This window comes from Branchiostoma belcheri, unplaced genomic scaffold, assembly GCF_001625305.1.
Source record: "Branchiostoma belcheri isolate BF01 breed outbred unplaced genomic scaffold, Haploidv18h27 scaffold65, whole genome shotgun sequence".
Taxonomy (NCBI): domain Eukaryota; kingdom Metazoa; phylum Chordata; class Leptocardii; order Amphioxiformes; family Branchiostomatidae; genus Branchiostoma; species Branchiostoma belcheri.
In genome coordinates, this window is record NW_017804298.1 from 1,847,899 (window position 1) to 1,871,921 (window position 24,023).

Genomic DNA, 24,023 nt, shown 5'->3' on the forward strand with positions numbered 1-24,023 from the left:
GGCAGTACATGTACTTAATTATGTATTATTTATTTTCAAACATTACACAACCAAATCTTATTTGAAATGTGATTGTACTACAAATTGAGTATTTCAAATCTAATTCTATATTATAACGTAAATTGTATATTGTTAGTGCAGTTATTTCATTGCTTCAATACAACTTTTTTAGCACGTTAAATCCTGTTGCATCGATCTTTAGTAAGATTTATTCCCCACTGGACCTAATAAACATTCATGGGTAGTTACACTTCCAGTGTAATTTATACAGCCTTCCAGTCTAATTGTGCCTGGAGGAATGGTTTGCCTGGCTACATTCATCTTCAATTTGGAACAAAGTAATTCAAAATGTGCCAAGGAGGGTTTGTGTGGTTTAAGGGATGTAAAAAAAATTCTGCTTCGAACCCCTGGCGGGTCCCAATTTTGTGTCATTGGAAAGGCTTCATTCAAACTGTGGCAAGGTGGGTTTGTGGTTTAAGGGCTGTAGACACCTGTTTTGTTCACTTGACTGAGCTGACAATGAGTCCCTTGCTTTGTCTGAGGATTGTTATCTTGGCTCGTATGTAAAGCTGAAGGCAATTTGTATGTGAGGAGAGCCATACCTTGAGCACACCCAGCTGCAAAACCTTACAGTCTACATATAGTCAGAATCACTAATGTCAGCTTGTGATATTGTTACCTTTTGTACCCAAAGAAAGGCTGACAAAACAAAAGTGTTACACAATGCCTGAAAAACGTCCCAAACAATTCTAACCTCTGCTTGGAGAATACTGTAATTCACTTTGTCTTCGTGGTAGCAAAATTTCATGATCTGAGAAAAATGGGCATGTTCAAAGAAGTCATTGAAAAAGCTTCAGGGTGGCAGCAAGTGCAGGGATTGGGGCAAAGCACACCTGGTAATGGTAATAATAAGTTCAAGCAACCTCCTTGTTGGTTCAAGTGGCCATAAAAACAGTGAACTTAAAAGGAAGAAGGAATGTAAAAATAATAAGGAAATACAGTGGTCTATGTACATGTTTGTGCCCATCTCTCTCTAAAAGGTCGGAAGGATTCTCCAAATGCCGCCTGTCACCCAGCACCAAGTGTTGTTCACTGCACACATTCTGACCACAGGGTGGACATTCCTCCTGTATGTAGTGTGGGCTGACCACATGGTCAGCCCTTCAGTTTGGCATGCCGCCAATCTGTCCAACATCACTACTTCAACTACATGTAGGGGTGAAGGCTGTCAGTTCTCAAAACACACTCCTCCAACACACTCCTAAGTGTTGCTGACTTGAGAATATGTAACTGTGAAGGTGAAGGTAATGCTAGTCCGTAGCCTTTTGAGGCCCTTGGGTCAGCAGTTGTTGAATGTTAGTCCACTGTGTCTAGGGCATGGTATTGCAAGGCAGAGCCCATCCCTCTCTTTCCATGGCCTTTTTAAGTTTTAGCCCTCAGACTTCACTAACTTTGACGATCAAAATAATTGTTGTCAGAATTACTAGTCTTGTCAACCAGGACCTGGTGTTGATGTGGCCAGCCTTACATAGCCCAAACGTTTTACTACCATTATTATATTATAAATATAAAATATTAATCAAATATTAATAGTATTGGTCTATTGGTCAACACTCCAGTTATCTAAACAAACCCAAGCATCTACACATGCACCACTTACCACAACCACACCATAAAACTCAGTGGGTAGTAATTCATTAAATGTTGTGAAAGAAAACAAAGCTATAGACCTATATTGCTGTTGTTAAGTACTATGATATATAGCTTGAAGGCTATAAACATAGGTGGCTGGATTGTATTGCAAACGTATGGTGGCGTGGTGCCATGACTCTCCTGGCCCCTCGGAGAGGCTTAATTCTGAGCTCCACTCAATTCTTGATTACTTTGGCAGCATTCCAGTACATGTACATGCTTAACAGTACATGTATGTTCTGTTTTATGCTATCTCCACTGGTGCAGGTATTGGAACAGATAAATTCTACAGTACTTGTCATATTCTTTGCCTTTTGTAATTCATCAAAAACAACGATTTGAAATTGCCTTAGCCATACCATTTGGCTCTTGCTACATGTTGATAATAATGATGAATGCAAAGCATTTTCGGCCACTACTGTCACTGGTTGGTTTTATGACAAGCAATAGTTGGTTATGTGCAGGCAAAGAGATTTAAGTGGTGCAGATCAGAAATCCATACACATTTGAAGCCTAACTTCATACTAGCATACACTATGCACTAGCATACATTGCAATTGTATGCAGGTGGTATTACAAGCGTAGAGGTTAAGAATTTGGTATTTGTTGCAAGCTTGCCTATGGAAGATATCAGGGATTGCAAAAAATTAACATACAATGATATATTAGGATTTAATCTTGCTGTCAACTTTTTATTACTTTGAATCCTAAAAATATATGCTAGTGTAATAAGCTAATCCATCATAGAAAACAAGAAGTCAGGTATTGGAACAGGAACTCAATGCACAGCCGTAACCGTATATCACCGTACTTAAGCTACAAAAGGTTTGAAAGGAAACACCGATGCGTCATGCAGCCCCAAGTGCACCGCTGCATACAACATGATACTGTGTAATGAACATTTATGTTTCGCTAACATGCCTTGTTAGCTTAATCCTGAGATGGCCTGACCCACACGTATGTGTCTGTGTCTATTATTAGCCTGAAGCGTCATCAGTATGTTGTGGGGTTGTAGAGTCAGTTTGACTGTCACGTACATTTGTACATCAGTGTACGAACCGATGTGGACACACGTTTGTAGATGTTGATAATGTTAGCCTCTATTTCTCTCCTCGGGGCCTTGTTGCATAGGGCTCTGAGGGGGAAGAAGAAGGAGGCTGCTAAGGTAGGTGGCTGTTTTTACTAAGAAATTTAACGTTTGACTTCTGAGTCAGGATTGGAATAATTTCATGAAGCATTGAAGTTTGAAAATATTCTCCTTCAATCCTTGTATTGCGTTGTACAAGATGACTAGCAGTGGTGCAAAGAACAGGTTGTTGTTTTTCTCATTAGTCAACCATAATGGTGTTAACAATATTTTAATCACAATCTTCATAACTTCAGCATTGACTGGGAAGCGTTGTTATCGTTTATATATGAATATGTGTGTATGAATCATATTTTACTCATTGCAAATTATAAGAGTCTGGTATATACAGTTCAGAATGCTTCAAGTTCAGTATAGCTGATGTGTCAACATGACTCATTGTTAAAGTGTAAAATGATGTAGGTATTAGACATGTGCCTAAATACACGATGTATGCAGACTTCAGCTGTCGTCCAAGTTCAAGGTGACGGCATGTTTGGAGGGTCATTACCATTTGGACATTAATCATTGAAGATCGTGTTTATTCTGTACAGATACAAATATGTATCACAGTATGGGGCCGACAATTTCTCAATGTTGTGTCTGGTGTCGCTGGAAGTCATAATAGTTATTGTAAACATTTGCTATATTAACCTTATCCTTGCCAAGAGAGCATTTTTGTACAACCTCTATGATCTGTATAGGTTATGAGGCTGTTATAGGTAGCAGGAAGAAGGTTAATTCTAGGTCCAGTTTTGAGGCATTATTGTGGTTTATATTACTTTGCCATGTGAAAACCTTTGAACTATAAATATTTAAGCTAGATCTACCTTTAACCAATGATGAATATATCTTTATCCAAGTATAGCCCGAGACATTACCCCTTTGCACCATTTATAAGAAATGATATGAATCTTTAATTACATGGATATTACTTCCAATCCTTTACCAATCCTACCTGTATCAAAACTACACCACAGGCTGACTGAAAAGGACCCAAATGATTTTTTGCCACATGGTAATAAAATCAGCTTAAACAGTCGTAAAACGAAAGCGAAACTGTAAAAATCCGCTCTTCTTTAGAAGGTGATGGCCGTAAATATTGACCCCTTTGTTAGTTATTAGTTTTTATCGCCTAAATGCCGATATCTCCTTGAAATTTTATGAGGCGGCCTCCATCGACTTAAAGCCCTCAGGCATGGCGAGTTGTGAATTGGTCGTAAAACAGTTTTAGCTCAGGTACCTCGGTGTGCCTAGGAAATGTTAATTTTGCAGTTGGCTGAAGATGGGCCGCTAATTTTAGAACCTATAAAGTGCTTGAGAAGTTGTGCATTAAAACCCTAAGCTTAAATCTGAAGCTTTGAGTCTGAGATTAGTAAAGTGTAATATAATGTAAGTTTTAGTATAATTTTTCAGGCATATTTTTGTTGTTATCTTGCTTTTTTCAGTCAACTACTAAACTACGACATTGAATTTGTGCTGCTAGAGTAAACTTTTGATATTCCTCTTTTACACAAGCTTATTCGCTTGCCATCCTTCTTTGTTGTGAATCTGCCGACATTGTGTCAATATTTTGGTGGTATGAACAGAAGTGCCACCTTGCAGTTTTAACATGTATTGCAGTTGAATATATACAATTGTATCTGTACCATAACTGTACTGTCAACATGTTATACTGTATAGCTGCAATACTAGGCCAGTGTGCAAGGAGGCTCTTTTGTCACCTTGGAATTCATGGCAGACCTGATAATGCTGTAACCTGTATACTTTGGTACCTGGTACTTTGACAGACAAAATTGCATCTTTAAACCTCTCTTCTGTTACAGCCTTATTCTGAAGCCAAACGTTAATTTTATTCAAAGATTTATGAAGGGTCACAAGATTCTCCCCAGAAAGAAGCCTTATGCTGGTAAAAAAAAAGCATAGGGGCCTAAATCACAGCTTAGGAGACCCCCACACTCAAACCCTGCTAGCAAGAACACTGTTTACTTAGTCTTGTATTTCTCCACATCTAGTCCTATAATCCCTTTTGGATAAGGTAAATTCACTGCGGGTTTCAGAAATGTCAGTGATTTTGATGAAGACGTGCTCCCTGCACACGCACAGGTCTCGGCATGGGGTAATATAGTCTGACATCACGGCCATGGTTGACTACCTGTGTCAGTGACCCCGTCGTAAAACCACCTGCTCTCTTACAGGTGTGTTAATGGCATTATCCCCCACCCGTGGGCCCAGCTCTCATTTCATATGCGGCGTCGCATCAAGAAAAATGCGTCTGGAAGCCCTAATGTAGTCTTACATCACGTACATGTATGTTAGTGCTGTCAGTTTCGACATGCACACGGCATCTTACTCCTTCAATGTCAAACTCGGAAATCTCATTTCGCAGCCCAGTGGCCCGAGCACTGCAGAAGTGTGCGCGGAATACCACAGAGCGATCAGACGTTACCCCCCAGATGGGAAGTTTATAGCCGTGTGTGTGTGTGTCCTCACAGCCAAGACTGAGCTCATCTAGGGTAGGGCAGACAGGGCGACCAGTCGCTAATGGGCTGCTCCTATCCTTCCATTTGCAAGGATTTATTGATCGAGGAGCTGGATATGTAATCCACCCAGGGGTATAGAAGACAACAATCCCTCTCGCTTTAAACCACTCCAGCTTAGCTAGCAGGTAGGACTGGTCGGTTCACTCCCAGGCAAGTCGTCTTTGTGGTGCAGAATTGTTACCAGGAAGCTGTTTTAGAAGATAGGCCGATAAGGTAAGAAACTCCACAATTTAGCAATGTTGTTATGCTCTTCAAAAGTTTCAAATGCCTTCACTTGATTTATACATACAGAAGATATGGCACTACCGGAATAAGAGAAAACATATTTTGTTACAGTATTTTGTAGGGATTTAGCTTTCTTTCGATCCCTTTTTTTACCCTAGAACTGTTCCTTTTGGCTGTATTTTAGTCGAACCAGATTGTGCCTTATCGGTAATGCCTATGGTATGTCTTTCAACGTTGTATGATGTTATCTTATCGTATATTGGAACAGTTCTGCAGTGGCTCTTCCTGCTGTTGCAATTAGTCGCTCACTAGGCAATCCTGCTTACCTGCTCCATAATTGAAGCTTGAAGGGATTGCGGAGTGGGATTTCAAATGCTCTCAGACTTACGTGAAAGACTTCATTTTTTGCATGATGTACATGTTTACGTCAAGTTGGAGAAAAAGCTGGTCTCACTCGAGAAAACCATTCCACAATGTAGCCTACATGATGAGTATTGTGAACATTCCGTGGTAAGTTGTTGCAGCTGCTCATTAGTCAGTAATGTACGATAATTACAGATAGTAATTATGTTTGTGTTGAATGTCTTCGACAGGTGAAGCCTAGTTACTGATGCCACATCATTTTAGAGCGCTTTTAGGCACACAATTTTGTAATCTGTAAGTTCTTATGCTCCAGCTTAAACAGTGACAATCATCTACGAATGTAAAAGTGAATCGTGGACTTTTGATGGTCATTTTGTTTATCATAATCATTACACATGAAAGTATTTTAACGATTTAACATTTTTGTCATGGAAGAGGTTGCAGCTTTTAATTAATGATTTTAATTACGGTTTAGAAACTCTGCATCAAGCAAGGATTGTGACTTCTTAATACTAACAGAATTTCCTGATTTTCTGGGAGCATAACGTTAATTATCTTTCAGGTGGTGCATTGCCCATAACTATAAGTCAGGCTGGTCCTGTGGTGCATTGCTAATGGGCATTAATGGGTGTGGAGGCGAGGGCAGGAGAAATGGGGCATCAGGTTGGGACAGAACGTGGGGAGAAAGTCTTATACATGATCAGGGATGGTAGCAGGTGTTCTGTCATGATTTTGTTGTACTAGTAGTGTACAAGTTGATGGAGAATCTTCCTGGAGAATGGATCAGCATTTTCCAGCAAGAAGGTATGAATTGTTATAACTTATAAGCTAAGGTACATGTAAATGGATAGTTTGGTAATACTATTTTCTTAGTACGTAGGTGTCCTGTCATAATGTTGTACAACTCTTCGGAGTCTGTCAGAGAAATATTACAGTTATTGCTATTGCTTGTAAATGGGTACTGAGAATATGGGTGGGGCTCTTGATGGCATTAGGCATTGAATTTTGACATATCTTTCTCTTCCAATAGTTATTAAACATTAATATTACTGTGTAGTGTACCTTATAGCTATTAGAACATGGTACATAGATGATGTTATACTTTGCACAATGCATGATTGATTTAGGAGTGCTGTTCTCAGTAAAAATCACAGGCCATTTTTACTAGCATGTTACAGATGATGATGGTTTTCCAGCCCCAGACAGACAGATGGCTTCGGGAGTGCGCAGCCAGCCCCCCTCATAAAAGATGCAAGCCCAAAATGTACAAAATTGCTCTCCGTAATGCATGATCGTGGATGTAATATGAACACAATCTTTCATCATCGTACTGTAGCTCAGTGAGTAATGAAGATGTCAGGATTAATCTCTAGGGGCTAGGGGTATGGTAAGGGATGTGGGTTTGAAGAATGTTCATGGTTTTACTGGTATAAGGCAGGGATAATCTGTTTTGAATGTCTCCTGGAGGCCAAGAATCAATCATCGCACTTTCCTCTTCACTGTTTTAAGATTTTTTTAGGCGAGACATTTTAGGTAAGATCAGGTCACCTAAAAAATCTTATGGCTGTTCCATTTAAGAATTTTTAGGAGGATGCTGGATAAGACTTTTTTTACCCTTTTCTGTCAAATAACTGTGCCTTTTGTGTATATCTGACTTTTCTGGACATTTTACCCAATTAATGATAGCTTAGTCACGGACATTGAATGATTAATAAAATAGTGATACTCAATTAGTCAATGAAAGAAGGATAACTGTTCCCCCTTTAAACTTTCAAATAGAATGATCCTTTCTGACATAAAAAGAAAAGAAAATATTGAGACAATAACAACTGAGAAAAAAAAAGTGGAAAATGTCATATCAATTTGGTGCCAACACCTCTCAGTCTGTCTTCATGCATGTCTTCACCAAAAGTACATTAAAGATTCCACCTTGAATCTCCACGGGCCCATCTCGACAGGCAGAATATTGCGTGTTTGTCTCAGCGCAGACAGACAAATGGCGGGGAAATTTGGCGAGGGGCGGGGGTCAGCCGACCGTGGACGGCGGAGCACGGGCAATATCGATTGTACGGGGAGAAGATGAACTGTTTGATCTTTGTTTGGATGAAGGAAGACACTTGAAGGTCATGTTGAAATGAGGTTGTTGACCGTCAAAGCTGTGATCTAAGGACAACTCAGAAAAATTCAGCTTTTTTTCTAGCTGGAACTTGCCGAAAAGCCAAGTTTTATGATTTTTATTAGAAGGTTGTAAATGTAGTGGAAAGCTTTATTGATTGCTGAGTGTGAAAAATCTACATTTTGTTTTCTTCTATATAATAACCTTGTATATTTATTAAGATTAGATTCTAAGTATAACTCAATTAGTTGACTAAGAATTGAATTTGATAATGATCCTTTTAGATACTTGAGCTTGAATACGATAATTGCCTAGGTATTAAGTAACATAATGATGAAAGATACTGTAATTATAGGGTTTTAAGGAATAGGATGTGAATTATCTAAAATCATAAATTTTGCAATGCAGAGGCTCAGGTAAATGTATAATGCTTTTTATCCAAAGCACCTTAGTACTAAGCTATAGATTAAAGATTAATGTTCATTTGCTTTCTGAAAAAGACAATTGCAAAATGTCTTGAATGGTGAAAAGTCATTTTTATTTATACTGGTGTTTGAAAGATTGTCACTGAAGTGACTTTAGAAGAGTTTGCTTTTTTCAGCATTATTCATTATCCATCATTTTCAAGGTCACTAAGATAAGAACATACAATTTTTATAATCATGGATCGGACTTTGATAGATTTGCCGATATAGAAGCCCTTTTTAATGCGCCCAGAAATTATACATAACGATGAAATAGAGATGAATCACTCCTATTATTTTGGTAAATGCATACAAGAATAAGAAAGTCCAGTGAATTATGATGCATCTGTTTCATTATTTTGGGAAGCTTAATGCCAAAAATACATAATTATACTTAACAAACTTGAAAGGTACAAAATTACAGCTTGGGAAAAATGAAGCTCAAAGTCTTACACAAGAAAATTCTCTGGGGAAAACTTAATAAGATAATAAGATAGGAAAATAGCATATAAAATTTACAATGATGCAATAAAAAAATCACGTAAAAATGTATGATGATGAAATTAAAAAATGCATGTAAAACAACATTGAAAGGAACATTGCATCTTACTTAGACTTTTGACAACAAAAGAAAAAAATGTGTAATCTCTCTCTCTCTCCCTCTATCCAGTCGTTGATTGTATAATTATCTCAGTCAACTTACAGTGTATTAAAAAAGATAATAAGTTTCAGCCAAATTTTTACCCCCCCCACGCCCCCCTTGTTAGCCCCAGAGTATTTGTCCTCAGACTTGCCTGAAACAAGATGAGAACATTATGAGGTAATGAGATATCTTCACACATCTACAGTTCTAACCAGCCCAGACGCCCAATCTTGATAGCTCAACTAATTGGCCCCCAAAACTGCTCCCGGAATTCGGAAGAAAGCAGCCGAGGGATTGGCCTGGCAGGGCTCGAAATACTGGCTTCATGTGCACCTTAGTGCACCCAAATATGGAGTTGTGCACCAAATTTTTTTCTGTGGGTACACCCAGTGAGTGCACCCAAATATTTTCATAGGATTACGTATGTAAAAAGGTTTAATGTGTAGTAGTACTAGTATACAGCATATTCTTAACATCCTAGTGTCAAAAATGATAAAATCATTGTTATAGTACTTTCTTTAGAAATGAAACATGATTAGTTTTTGCTGACATTCTACTTTGTATGGACAGGTGCACCAAAAAAAAATTTTGTGTACCCAATTTTTTTAGGTTGGGTGTACCAGTGCACATACAATCATATGTATTCCCAAAAATTACTTTCGAGCCCTGCCTTGAAAACAGGAGGAATGTTGGGTATCGGTAGGGCTAACGTTGTGATTCAGGGCGTGTCTCCGGAGTCAGGATCAAGGTAGACGAGCGAGGTGGGGCCTTCGCTGGGTTCACTACAAGGTGTGAAGTCAGCAGCAAGGTTGGTACATTATGGGGGAAACCTTGTAAACCCACGTAGTAGTGTTGTCATTTTGATTAATGTTGGACGGACCAGACTGGGGTATAGATTGCACAGCAGTGGCATTGATTAGAGACATACAGTAGGTGCTGAAATGGATTGAGTTTAAGTGTCCTGCCAGTGTTATTTTGATTTATTGCGTTTACTGGATCCTCTGTGGCTGCTTATGTGTGCTTTGAATTTGAGCCAGATATTTTGTGTAAGGTGTATACACTCAGTACTGTCAAAGAATTTGAGATCATTGCTGAATTTCTTCTTTGAGGTAGTGTGAATGAATATGCAGACATTGTGTTTATAAAAAATTAGAGTAAGTTGATGATTTTAATGTTTGTATTTAGTGAACAAGACATAAGAAGATGGGCATCGGTACCCTTCATATTCATAGATGTCCTTGGCTGTACATAACAGATGTGCCGACAGACATGATTATTATGCATGTGCACATAACATCTAAACCTCAAGGTCAGGTCCTGAAGGTCTCCAGGCATTACCTCGGTCAGACGACCTCTGGCCTCTGTTTGAAGGTGGGCAAGGTCGCGTATAAACAGGATGTGCAGATGTACTTAGAGCGCGTTTAGATAGAGGAAGTCCTGTTAGTAGGATTACATACGCTGGTGTGCTTTTTCCTTTGAAAGTTGCTATTTTCCATTAGAAGATAGCATTCTTGTAAGGAGAGGAAATCGAATCGATTCAGTTTTAGCTCAATGAGAGACATGTAATCTCGCATTGGTCATATCAGATGTTCAATTGTAGAGAAGACAGATGCTGTATAATGTTTACAGGTTCATTCTACCGGGGAAATTCCACCAGAAAATCCACTTAAGATTCTCCATGCAAACTTGATCACAAAGATGTCCCCAGCCTCCTTTAAGCTGACTTCTGTGGCAGCTAACATAATGATGATGACTCTTGACTGGAGGCAAAGATGCGATCATCACAGCAGGAGCTCAATATAATGATTGACAGAAAGGGAGCAGGCGTATGTTTTGATTGGCACCCTTGACCTCCGAGATGACCTCAATTTGCTCGTTCGGGTCCCCCGCCAATCCCACGTGAATCACGTTTTTACGTAGATCACCGGGATCGGGCGCGGTATTCATTTGTTGCGGGAATTGCCATGTGACTCATTGGCTCTTCCTCTGACATGTCATAATTGGGAATCAATCATTTTCCATCCCTACATTTCATGGCAGCACTGCCAGAGGGTGGGGGAAGTCCTATAGTATAGGATAGGAAGAATCATTCATTACCTTCTAATAGTACAGACTCTGAGGTAAAATGGTCAGTGTGTGTTTGTAGTCAAAATTTATTCATACCTTAAAGTTTATGGATAATGTGATGATATTTTGTATGTGGGTAGCTCTTAGGAAGACGAAGGTAAAGGTGAAAGGCCTCCTGGTAGCTAACCTTGGTACTGCAGCAGAACTTCCAATTTTGTATCTTTTGTCCTGCACATGCTATATGGTGTTGACTTTTGGTGACTCATGATACTAAAACTAGAAATATTTCATTTACTGTGAAAACAGAACATTGTTACACGTAGGAAAAGAACTTTGTTCTGCCACACTTTCTTACTCAGCAAAAATATGAGAACAGGTGGTCGGTATGTGCAAATAATTACTCACACATCAAGTTCAAAAGGCCAGGATTCAATTGATTGCCCTACAGAGTAGGTCCCTGTTTGATTAAAAGGTCCAGATGCTGGCTAAGCTTTTGTTCCGTTTGATAAAAGTCAGCTATTTGGTCCACATAATTTGTTTTCCAGTTAAGAAATCAATTTTTCTTCCCATGCTTGTTCCAACTGTTCACTGCCAATTTACAGTGTGGTTTGCTATGATTGACCAACAATGCAACAATGTATACTAAGTCTACAGAATTGTTAGCATGTTTAAGTACGGTATTTTCCGAATGTCACAATTGTGAAATTAATTAAACTTTGTTCAACACATGTTTGGTTTGTTGGATAGTTGTAACTTTCAACTTGGAAATTGTTCCTCGTACCACACACAATTCACATGTCCAGTTAACTTAAAACTGCCAAGAAGACCACTCAGGAGACTGATAACATCTTGCCTATGTGGCTGCACAGGTAAATCAAGTACTGTTAATGCTTGTGTCATTGGGAAAAATTATCTAAAGGGACCACCAAAATGTGCCAGGACTGGTGGTCTTTATGTAAAAGTGGTCACTGGTTTACAGATCTGACTGTACAGTGTACCCTGGAACCCATAGTACACTACTAGTAGGCTTCAAGTCTAGTACTCCTGCCTGTATACTTGATTAGTGTTTATAGCACCAGCGAGAGATCTCAGCACACACAAGGCCAGGCGCCCGATTATGTCTTGCCTCCAGGTTCCATACTGTTAGTGTAAGACATCTGTCTAAGGTCTAAACTGACCTGCGGGTGCTGGGTAAGATTGGTTCTACAGCTCCACATCCCGCTGTGGTTCCTTATCTGCACCCTGCCAAACTGCAGCTGTTTTAAGACTTCCTGTAAGTCACCACAACCCTCCCGCACTTCCAGACATTCTGTCTATTTCCTCTGCTTCTGTGTACTGGATTGATGTGTTGCTTTCCAAACTTCAATACAAGTGTGACATGTACAGGTTGGCTCTTCTATCGTACGCAAGATAGGACTATCAGTATCATTCTGGAACTGAAAACATGTCAGTTTGAGGTAGGTCCAACTTCACTAGTCAGATATAGTAATTGTGGTACACAAGAAAGTTGGTAAGTCTGAAAGTTGGTAGAGACTTGAATATGAAGTTTGATGTGATTACAATGTATGTCTCTTTATACTATATAAATTATAGTTGTTACACGATCATAACAGAAACTCCTATTTGACCTACATATATTATCATAGTATTTTATTATCATCATGAAAAGATAGCACCATTGACAGCTTGCTCATTGTTATGATTATTATATTATCTTCTCTGTTACATCACGACAACATACAATGTATGTAGGCTAATATAATACCAAGTCTGAATGGATGTACACATGAAAATGCTCACGTACCCCTCGAAAAGAATTACGAGGTTTTGATTTGATTCATATTGAATCTGTGGAATTACAGGACAGATGGCAAAGAATGAGATCAATGGTGAAACTGGTTTGTAACAGATGGAATTTCTCCAGCCTATACCTTCTAGTTGATTCATGCAGGCAAATAAATTAACCTTCTCCCTGCTGACTTGGTTCTGTTATTGTAAAGGAAAGTAGGCCAAAACAAATTTGATTCATGAATTAGTAACTGTGCTATGAAAAGGTGAATATGGTACATACATCTGTACATCTGGTGATTTTAATTCAGGTTGTGTAAAGATCATGAGTTATCACATACATTGTAGGCTGTTGTCATGTGATTGTGAGTTTCCAAAAGTTCCAATTTGCGAGCACCCCTTTCGAAAATTGAAATATGGTCGTACTTAATTTGGACCTTGAAATTGATGTAACAGTTTCATCATCATCATTATCATGATACATCCAAAACAAATCTGTCCACTAAGTAAGAGGTAGATTGTTTAGTTACACCAAATTTTCTCAACTTCAAGCACATGTCTCATTGAAATGTTTTTTTTTTCGGGCTGCTATGACATAAAATGATAAGTGACATACATTTTGGCCGCTGGGCAATCCAGCCCACAGTATTCTATAATATTGACAATCTCTTCAACCATGTGATGACATCACTTACCTGTAGGTGCAACTGGGACAAGGAAACCAATTATCTGCACAAACCTGCTGCAGTATTAGGCTGCTCCCAGAGGGGTGTAGAACTGTAAATCATAGTGACATGTTTTGGAAAGACCAAATTGTGGAATTCTCTGGTAGATATATAGAACATTCCATTTATTAATAGTGACATATACATGTATGTGGGCTATACTGCTATAGTGTTTGCACAACTGTGTGGCCCAAGGGCTATAGAAACAGATAGGCATTGCCCTATATACTGAAATGTGTGAGAAGGATTTTATGGTTTATTGTTTGAATCATTCAATAGAAGAATGCACTATTATGGCCTGTGTGTCATTATCAGACACTGAGTCATTTTCACACAAACAAGTTGTTTTTTCTAATTACCTGTCCATCCCCTTGGGACAGCCCATTGTGTTCCATGGGGGTGTAATTGGGCAGTTACCACTAGGTGAATGGGTAGGTGGGTATAGCATACTGAGCTAAATCAATCCAATTGTTTTGTGTGAATATTAGCATACTGTTTGGGGAGTAGTCCAGGGGAGTTTATCCATTTTCTTTTGTTGATATGTGGGTAGGAGTGATGCTCTTTTTGTAAATATAAATGGCATCATAAAGTTACAAAAGTTTCCCCGGAAATTCAAAAGTTTATCCTAGCATCACCAGGTATGCTAAAATATTCTAAATATTCTAGTATTTGTATATCTATCAAATCTCAATTTAGATTTCATGACTTCAAAGTAAATATCTCATTCTACCGATCATTAGCATTCTTCCGAAGACATCTTGTCTTGGATCAAGCATCTTAAAATTGCCGAGGAGACGCTCTGTCTGACTTTGGAGTGGTTTTCAATATCTTATGGTAATTTCACCATTCAAGTGCCATGGTTGATTTTAACTGCGAAGACCAGTAATGATTGATCATAGGCCCATGGTTAGGTAGGGAATCCTGTAGTCTTCAAGTTCAATATTTTGCTGCATCAGGATGCAACATACAGAAACTTAAAATAAGATTTTAGTGTGAACCATACTTCCTTAATTCTGAGTGGTACAGGTAAAATTTGTTTGGTACAGATAATTTAAGTATTACCTGCACTGGTATAGGTATGCAGAGAAAAAAAGGATTTCAAGAAGTGTCTTTAGTGAAATCCATACTTCCTAAATTCAGAGTGGTGCAGGTAAAATTTGTTTGGTACACTTAATTACACCAGTGCAGGTATAACTGTATGCGCATCTCTATATCTCTCTCTCTCTTTCTCTATCTGTTTTACCATCTGTTGAGAGAAAAAAGGATTTCGAGCCCTGTATGTAGCCAAAGAAAGAAATCCCTTTGAAGATACAAGAAATATCTCAAGACTAACTACAAACCCTGGGAGCCACAGACGTTATTATCGCTGTTTTCCTTCCTGATTACCTTGTCCGTTCCCGGCGGTAGAAAAGCGACGCTCTGCGAGCCAAAGGTCGATTATTGATTCTCGCTGTGATCGGCAGATGGGGGTGAGCATGCCATTAACACACCCGCTTCTAAACCTAAATCAATCTGAAAGAATTAGCAATCTATAGAACCTACATGTACATCTCAGGAGTGATGTACTACAAAATGTACATGTATACAAGGGAGTTGCACAAGAGTGACGTGTTGACTGAATATAGAAGTTTATTTTAGTAAATGGTTTATTATAACATCAAGTATATCACTGTGACATTCAACTGTCGCAGCCGAAAGGCTGAATTGATGAAGTGACATTACAGAATTAGACTGCCAACAATAAAATACAATTTCTACACAGTCATGTCAAGTTAAAATTGAAAGCATATTAAGTATTACGATCAGCACAATAATTTGTATATTCACGTTTTGCGCTTTAATTTGAATATTCCATCGCCGGCCAGGATTGTTGGGAAATGATGCGGTGTGGGTAATGAGGGTCCCTGGAGGAACGCTCCATGTATGTTGCAGTAGTGGAGGTTTATCGATTCAGTACCTGCTCAGGAATGCCATTATACAGCACACCCTTCCAGTAATACCTAGACTGAGTCATTTCATGCAGGGTTGTTTTCTTCTCGGGCTGACTGTTTAGAGCATGTCCACAGCAGCAGTCGGACATTTCAGGTAAAATATCTATGTTAAGAACTCCTTTGAAGGATAGAGTTTTAATATTTTTTTAGAGAGGAATTTCAATATACAATGTATGAGCATATAGTACCGGTACTCATCTTACAAGTACATGTACACTGATTCACTGACAATCTGGTTTAATGTCTGTTGGTCCCCATTAGACGTGCTTGTAACTACAGTAACTGATGCTGAGGTTGCTTTTTCAATTTTTCTTAACTAGACATAAAGGCTTAGCAACAAAATATAGAGAGCTCTGATTTACATAAATGGTTAATCTGTTGAGACTCTGGTGTAATGAAATCTTTACCATGCATTAGTTTAACTGGTAATCTGCCTTAGTGTTTTCTTTCCGCAGCCGTGTTGCCATTAGTGATGACATGTTGATGGCCACATTATCGGTTTTTGATTACAGACTGTTGCCATGTCTTTCCATTACCGCACATTAACCTCATTTACTTAATTTCCTAACATATGTGGTAAGGCACTCTTCTGTCTTCAGATATGTAGGTGAAACTAAATCCTGTGTTGTCTTGTTGTACATATAAATTTCAAACTTAGTGGAATCGTTGTCTTTTAAAAATCAATTTGAAAATAGTTTTTGCTGCACACCTGCACTGGTGCAGGCAACATTGAAAATTACGAGCACCAGACAAATTTTGCCTGCACCACTCAGAATTTAGGAAGTATATGGATCATAGTAAAAACTATCTATAGTATTTATCCATACCTACATTGTATATTAACGGGGCAGTACATGGACCAGTGCAGGTTAGGCACAGCTGCAGGTAATAGTGTCAGAAATACCTGCACAGCTCCAATTTTACCTGTACTAACCTGCATACGCAGCTGGTATTTCCAGCCCTGCAATATATACAGGCTTTAGATAGATAGGACACACTGTGTTTGATAGACTGACCACAGCATTATCTTGTTTGGTACTAAGCACTGCCATTACATAGAAGGAGGTCGATAGATTATTGATTGTATCTAGGCACACAGGTGCACGATTTGCCATGTTTAAAAAAAAACAATATGGTACAGCAAACCTCCAACATCTACCAGGGGTATACTTCTATATTTCTTACAAGCTGGAAAAAAGTAGTTTTGATTGCGTGGACCAGTATAATTTGATGATCCAGAAAATGGTTCTGGGTTCCTAAATTGAGTTTTTTTAAGGGGAGGAACAATGTTTCAGCTTTATGAAATTTCCGTTCTGTTTGACCCTGAAGTAGGGAACTTGCATTTACAGTTATAACTTTATTTTCCATACCAAACAAAAGCTATATAGACTACTTTGAGCTGTTAAGTCAACAGGTACAAACCTTTCAACAGCTTTTATTGGAGAAACATAATTCAATATTCCATCACCTTGCCAGTGTGACCCTTGCTTTGTAAATGGTATTGAACAGTGGGATATTTTTGTAGCCGCAAAGTTCATGCTCTCAAAATAGTATAATACGCTCTCACAGCGAGCGCGAAAGTTTCACAAATTGTGTTACCTCCGTCGGGGGTGATTTTTACTGAGTTGAGTCGCAGTAAATCCCATTCACCCTGAACCATTAAGCTCTGGGAAACTGCCTGTAAATTACTTCTCTGCTGTGCTACAGCTCACCTCAAAGCCAACACATACAAAACGCACACCTCGGTAATGACAGAAAAATTGTATTTTGGCCCCCTGGGCTGATTGGAGGTGCAGTATGATTAGAAAGTCAGGGAAAAAGAAATGTCATTACTGTCTTGACAACACCAAAGGACTTCTCTGGCACAGGAACAATATAGCCCAGCTCCAGGGGGGTGTTTTTACTAAGTGCATCATCCGTCTTTGGGGTTCAGCTGAGGACAAGGTACAATGTATGCCTCGGGGTGATACCATCAGTTACCAGTACGTGTGTGCATACATCAGATACTAACACTATCAGTGTTGGAATGTACTAGACTACTAAGTACCAGTAGTGCCTCACTGTAAAGAATGATGTATTTAAGTTGTACATGAACAGCATTCGTAGGAGTGTGCTTTTGAGGAATTGAGTATAAAGTAAAGAGTATATGGTAGTAGGTACCAATGTCACAGACATAAAACCTTTGGCTATGCTATATCGTATAACACTGAGGATAATATTATACTGTGTTACTCAATTGATTCTGGTACACAAGACCTTATAAATTTAAGCCTGGGAACTGAACACTCACTCTCTCTTTGTTCCAAGGGTTAGACGTGCTTTGGCTTGATGGCAGCCCACCATTTGCCTCAGTCCTGTGGTTCCAGAGCAAATGTCAATACCCCTGTGGGGTAGAGTCTCAACAACTTCACTGGCCAGACTTTTACTTGACAATATGAATTTACACGTTTCTTTGTTCTGTTCCAGTCGGATAATGACCCACCCCCAGCGCCGCCTCCCCCTCCACCCAAGCCCCGAGAACTCCCGCAGGACTTCGCCAGCACCCTCCCCAGGAACTTCAAGTTAGCGCGCCAGCTCTCCTCGGACGATGCGCGGTCTCCCCGCGGCCGCAGGGACAGCCTGGGAGGCGTGCCGGTCCAGCATCTGGGGCTAGAGCGAGGTCTGACCGTTCCGCACCACGGCAGCGGACACTACCTAGGCGAGTCGTCCAACCTCCTGCGCATGAGAACACAGGTGCTGGGGCAGTCAGCACCATCACTCGCATCCAGCATGGTAAGTAGAGGTTTGCCTAAAAACAGTTACTCAAGCAACTTGATATGATTTTGGAAACGGTCAGATGTTTCAGTAGCATTACGTCAGTGACACTGATGAAAGGTAGTGTCACTGATGAAAGGTAGTGGATGCTACCTGAAACATCTGACAATTTTCCAAAATCATATCCAGTTGCAGAGTAACTGTTTTTTGGTTGCAAAGGTTTACATTACAGGGCAAAGCCCTATGTTCCAACACCAGGTTAGGGTTAGTGTTCTTGCAACATAACATTGGTGGCCGAACATAGCTATAGGGGTATAAAAGATACAATCAGCACCCTCTTTTCCATCATTGACATACCAGTACATGCAGTAATTATGTATGCTGTCCCATTCTAAATAACATCATCACCCTCGTCCCAGGAACCAGAGCAAATTACATACGATACCCATCTCCAAACCCGTCGAAAAATTAATGCTCAGCACAAGGCAGCTGGAAAATTGGATTCCCAAACCTGCTCAAGCTTTAAACATCGCAACGGTTAAGACAAGACGTTACGCGGTGTAGCCGCCGGCGTTCCGTCGATCTGTTCCGAGAATTACGGCGCCTAGGGGAGCATCGGGACGCAGAAATTGACTTTTTCTCCCCTCATCTGCATTCCGGTGCCTAGCCGGCGGTGATTTGTGTACCGGGAGAATTGTTTCACAGTCTGCTGGCAACGTCGAGTAATCTTCCCTCAGACAGCATTCGAATCATGGGTGGGCAATTACCAATTGAAAGATTATAGGCTTTTTCCCTTTCTGGCAGTTGGGAATAACAGGAAAGACACAGCAGTACAAATGACTGGATTGTTGATGTGCCGTCCTGTAGGGGGAATGGAGGCAGGCCTTGTTTTGGCATCTGAGTGCTCAAATTGATGTGGTACGACAATAGTCATAATGGAATCAATGTCACCAACAGTTCCTGGAATAATTCCAAATGCTGACAATACCCTTGAAGTTCAAGGTAACAAAATGGTGTATGTCAAAACAGAAACACTGATGGATATTTCTTTGTAATCCTCTGGTTCCTGAACCCCCCCTCCATGTCAACTCCTAATTCCTGCTAGATTCAGAGACCTTCAAGTTCACCCCATTTCCAGAAACTTGACCTTCTGACCTGTCAATCTGCCTGTCAATATTCCCAACCCTTGTGCTGTCAACCTATTCTGTATGGACAAATAGATGCAAAAAGCCAAAGCTAAGCCACCCAACACAGTACTTCCATACTTGTGGAAGTGAAAAAATGTAAATAATTTACAAGTTCTGCAATCACAGAATGTGAATTATGCAAAATAGCCTCATCATTAAAACTGAAATGTATTTTTTGTTTTGTTGTTGCAGAAGGACTTAACCATGTCAAGACGAGGGAGCAGGTGAGCTAACCATTAATTAACTTTTATACCATCAGCATAACCATTTTGTGTCAATAAGACAACACCTACTGTTATGTTTTAAAAGTCTATGATATATTAATATATCAATCATGTGTGATGGCTATTCTAGGAAAAACAAACTGTTTCGTTTTGGTTTGAACATAATTCATTGTTTCATGGATATTTTGTACATTATGTGTCTAGACTATTTGCTATCTCTTGAATTGTTGTTATGCTCTTCTTCTTCACTTTAACCGTGGTCTTTTAAGTGTATTAAAACTCTTGTTATGCTGACCAACCTTTTCAGTGTAAATTGGACCCAGTGTATGTGAATCCCAATCCCTTTAACTACTGCAAATTCTAACATTTTCGCAGTGGTTTTATTTTTACAATTTTTGCAATGAGCTTTCAACAATGAGTTCATAAACACCACAACAGTGCATTTGTGATACCACTATACTGCAGAATTGTTTACCACAAAAATCTTTCCTGCCAGCAAACAATTGCAACGATCCAGCAAAAATTAGTGCACTTACAGTATGTCATTTGCCTCATGCAAAAGAGTGGTGGAGAGGTTATGGAAGGTTAGGTCCCGTGGGGCCTGCATGTCAATGTAGCTAACAAGCAAATATCAAAACTACTTGTCCATAAATCATCTTATATAGGTCACCACTCTGAGAAGACACTTGCGGCATATCACGTTTCAATTTTTCACATCGCTCATTACAAATTCAGATATTAGGTGTTATTGGCGCATGCTTATTTCACAATAATATTGTGACAAGAAATGCATTTCTAATTGTGTCTTGCCTATTCATGAAATAATAAACACTGCTGAATTCTGTTGAAACAAAAAAAACTGTCATAGCAGAAAATCTCTGCCTTCATCTGTATCGTGGATATACATTGTAGCTGGTATAACCACCCTTCAGCATAACACACCTATAACACCCCAGCTTTGCAGGCACACGGCAGTGTGCCAGCTACATGTAGGTATATTATACCGAACGTACATGTAGGCTCATTTCTGAATTGGCCATAAATATGATTATTGTATTGCACACTAGCATTACCTGCACAAAAATGCTTTGCCTAAAACAAGCGCCATCAGACAAATTTTTTTTCCAGGGTTATACCCCTCACTTTGATGACTCATCCAAGCAGCTATAAAGTCAACATCAATGCCCAAATAAGGAGGATATTCTACCTGGAAACTATGACCTAGCCTCTGAGTTCTTCCTGGAAAGTAGGCTATATATATTCCAGTTGGCAACGCGATGAACATTTGGGAGCCACGCGCCTACCATGGGCTGGCACCGGTGGCACATTTTATGGATATCTTTGATTACGAGTGATAGCCCTCGTAACAAGATGGTAGAATTTCTTCAAGTTTGATTGAATCTGACGGCCAATTTGTGTGCTCTCTTTCTTTTTATTAAATGATCACGTTGTTTTCGTGACAGACGACATACATGTAGCAAATGATGATGTACATGTATGTTGTAAGCAGGACGGAATGTGGGACTGTCACAGCCGTGTTTGGCAACATTCAACAAGAGATGGCAGACCTCATTCCCTTACCCATACTGCTTTGCATCCCTCCTATTCCCACAGACCGAAATAGCAGCACTGATCATGTATGACAATACAGTCTAATGCCGCCATGTGTATACTGGAAATCTCATGCTGACAAACAGATACACAAACATCTGTATCTGTAAAGCTGGTATAACCACCCCTCGCATAACACACCAGCTTTGCATGCACACAGCACGGCAGCAGCATGGCTATTATTACCCGAAATGACCTGTCACATCTAACCTTTCCAACTTGCAAGCATTGTTTAAAAACATCAAAAAGACTAAACTCAGTAAAGTAAAATATCCAGTTTTTAGAGGGTTCCATTTTAGGGTCTGATGCTCTGGTGGCTTCTCTACAGTACTAATGAAGGCAACAAATCCAGACACCCTGCAGCTTTCATAATTGACTCTCTTATTGCTTCAGAACCACCTGCAGTTGTTATGATGTATTGTCCTTACAACACACAAGTGTCATCACTGAAACTTGTAGGAGAGATGTTGAAAAAAAAACTTGCTCACTAACAGAGAGACAGGATGAACTAAATTGTTATTACAACAGACTTAGAGACGTAATGATTGTAAATGATGTCATCATTCATAATTAAGTCTGATGCATCATAATCTACAGTCACAGACTCAAAGTCTTCTTCTGATTACAAAATTTGTCGCAGTTTGCTGTATTGATTTAAATTCAAAATTCTGATTCAATGGCAATTGTTTCCGCTAAATTCTGTATGCCAACACCCAAAGTTGGCAAGGAGGTCTTATGGTTAGGGTTGTTGAAGGGTTAAAGGCACGAAAGATTTCAATCCCTTGGCAGGCCCCTGGTAAGTGTTGTGCCATTCCGAAAGGCAATTTACACACACCTATTTCCTCCTCGACTCAGGGGAAAATGATTACTTAGCTTCATTTAGAGACTAATAAGAGTGTGGTCCTTCCTGGTGCGAGTGGTTTAAGCCTTTTATACAGTCTGATCTCAGGGTTGACATCTTGTACAGGTAATAGTCGCCTGTCATGTCAATCCTTCCACAAATGTGGTAAATTTTAATAAACATAAAAATAAACATACTTACAAAATTTGTATTTAATTCATATCACATTATTGTATTCATACAGTACAAAAGAGCCAAAATGCTGAGTATTATCTGAAAAGTGTAACCAATTTCTTGGATGAGAGGATATTCCAAAATGAAATGAAGCAAAGTTAAGGGTGACAGGGATGACAGTAGAGCGGTGATCTGATACGCACCTCCTACTGAGTGATGAGGCCCCCTGGGAAGGCAGGTCAAGGAGAAGTCACCCATATCCTCTTACTAATGTGAGAATGTCTCAAGAAGGGTTCAAGGAACACCTGTAATGGCTTTTACACTCAGCTGGGGATGCACAAAGATCCTCTAACTCTACAAGATTCAAATTAAAGTATTAAGGATGTTTGGCAGACAGTTTGGCTGAAACTGAAGATTTGTAGCTGGTAACAGATTTTATGTGAGAATCTCGCAAGAAGGGTTCAAGGAACACCTGTAATGGCTTCTGCAATGGCTTTTATTCTCAGCAAGTGAAGCACAAAGATCCTCTAACTCAACAAGATTCAAATTAAAGTATTAAGGATGTTTGGCAGACAGTTTGGCTGAAACTGAAGCAGTGCTTGTAACAGATTTGATGTGACAATCTCTCAATAAGGGTTCAAGGAACACCTGTAATGGCTTTTACACTCAGCTAGATAAGAAGCATGAAGATTCTCTAACTTGTGCATGACAAAACGCAAATTCTGTTTTGATCTTGCACTATAAAACCACCCGTGAACTGAAGACATTGGGTCACGATTCAAGAGAAAGACTAATGATCTGTACCCAGACCTGTTCAAGGAAATAAGGGGAATATTGTCAAGATTCAAAAGTATTACGGATTGTTGGCAGACAGATTGACTGAAAATTTGTGGCTCGTAATTTTATTTTACAGCAAGGGTTATGCACACAGTTTGTAACAGTACCATACAAACATTTCAGCAGTGCTTGTAATAGATTTTATGTGAGAATATCTCAAGTAGGGTTCAAGGAACACCTGTAATGGCTTTTATTCTCAGCAAGCGATGCACAAAGATCCTCTAACTTGTACAGGATTCAAAAGTCTTACGGATTTTTGGCAGACAGCTAAACAAGATTCAAATTAAAGTCTACGGATTGTTGGCAGACATTTTGGCTGAAACTGTAGCTCATAATTTTATTTTATAGCGAGGGGTTATGCATACACTTTGTAACAGTACCACACAAAAATGTCAGCAATGGTTGTAAAAGATTTTATTGCTGTCCTTCAATTATGTATTCACCTTCCTGGGGCTGAATATAACTAATAAGTGCCCTTATTTCTGAACAGTTGGTTACACCAAATTAGTCTGTTGCTCATTAGATTAAAATTAAGAATGAAAAGAAGGATTTCCTGAAAGTTTGAGTTTTCCTCCCAGCCCTGTATTTTATTTTTCACTTGTAAACATCTGAGAAACAAAGAAATAAATCGTTGTGGCCAGAGCCTTGGAAA

General features: G+C 39.4%; 1 protein-coding gene across 1 annotated transcript in view; it reads left to right on the forward strand.

Annotated features, from left to right (window-relative positions):
• LOC109483581 (microtubule-associated serine/threonine-protein kinase 2-like) overlaps positions 1-24,023 on the forward strand; it is a 72,857-nt gene that overhangs the window by 12,990 nt on the left and 35,844 nt on the right. Inside the window, exons 2-3 of the mRNA XM_019786616.1 lie at positions 18,210-18,515; positions 19,877-19,908. Of these exons, the coding sequence (XP_019642175.1) occupies positions 18,210-18,515; positions 19,877-19,908 (338 nt within the window). The remainder of the gene's footprint in view (positions 1-18,209; positions 18,516-19,876; positions 19,909-24,023) is intronic.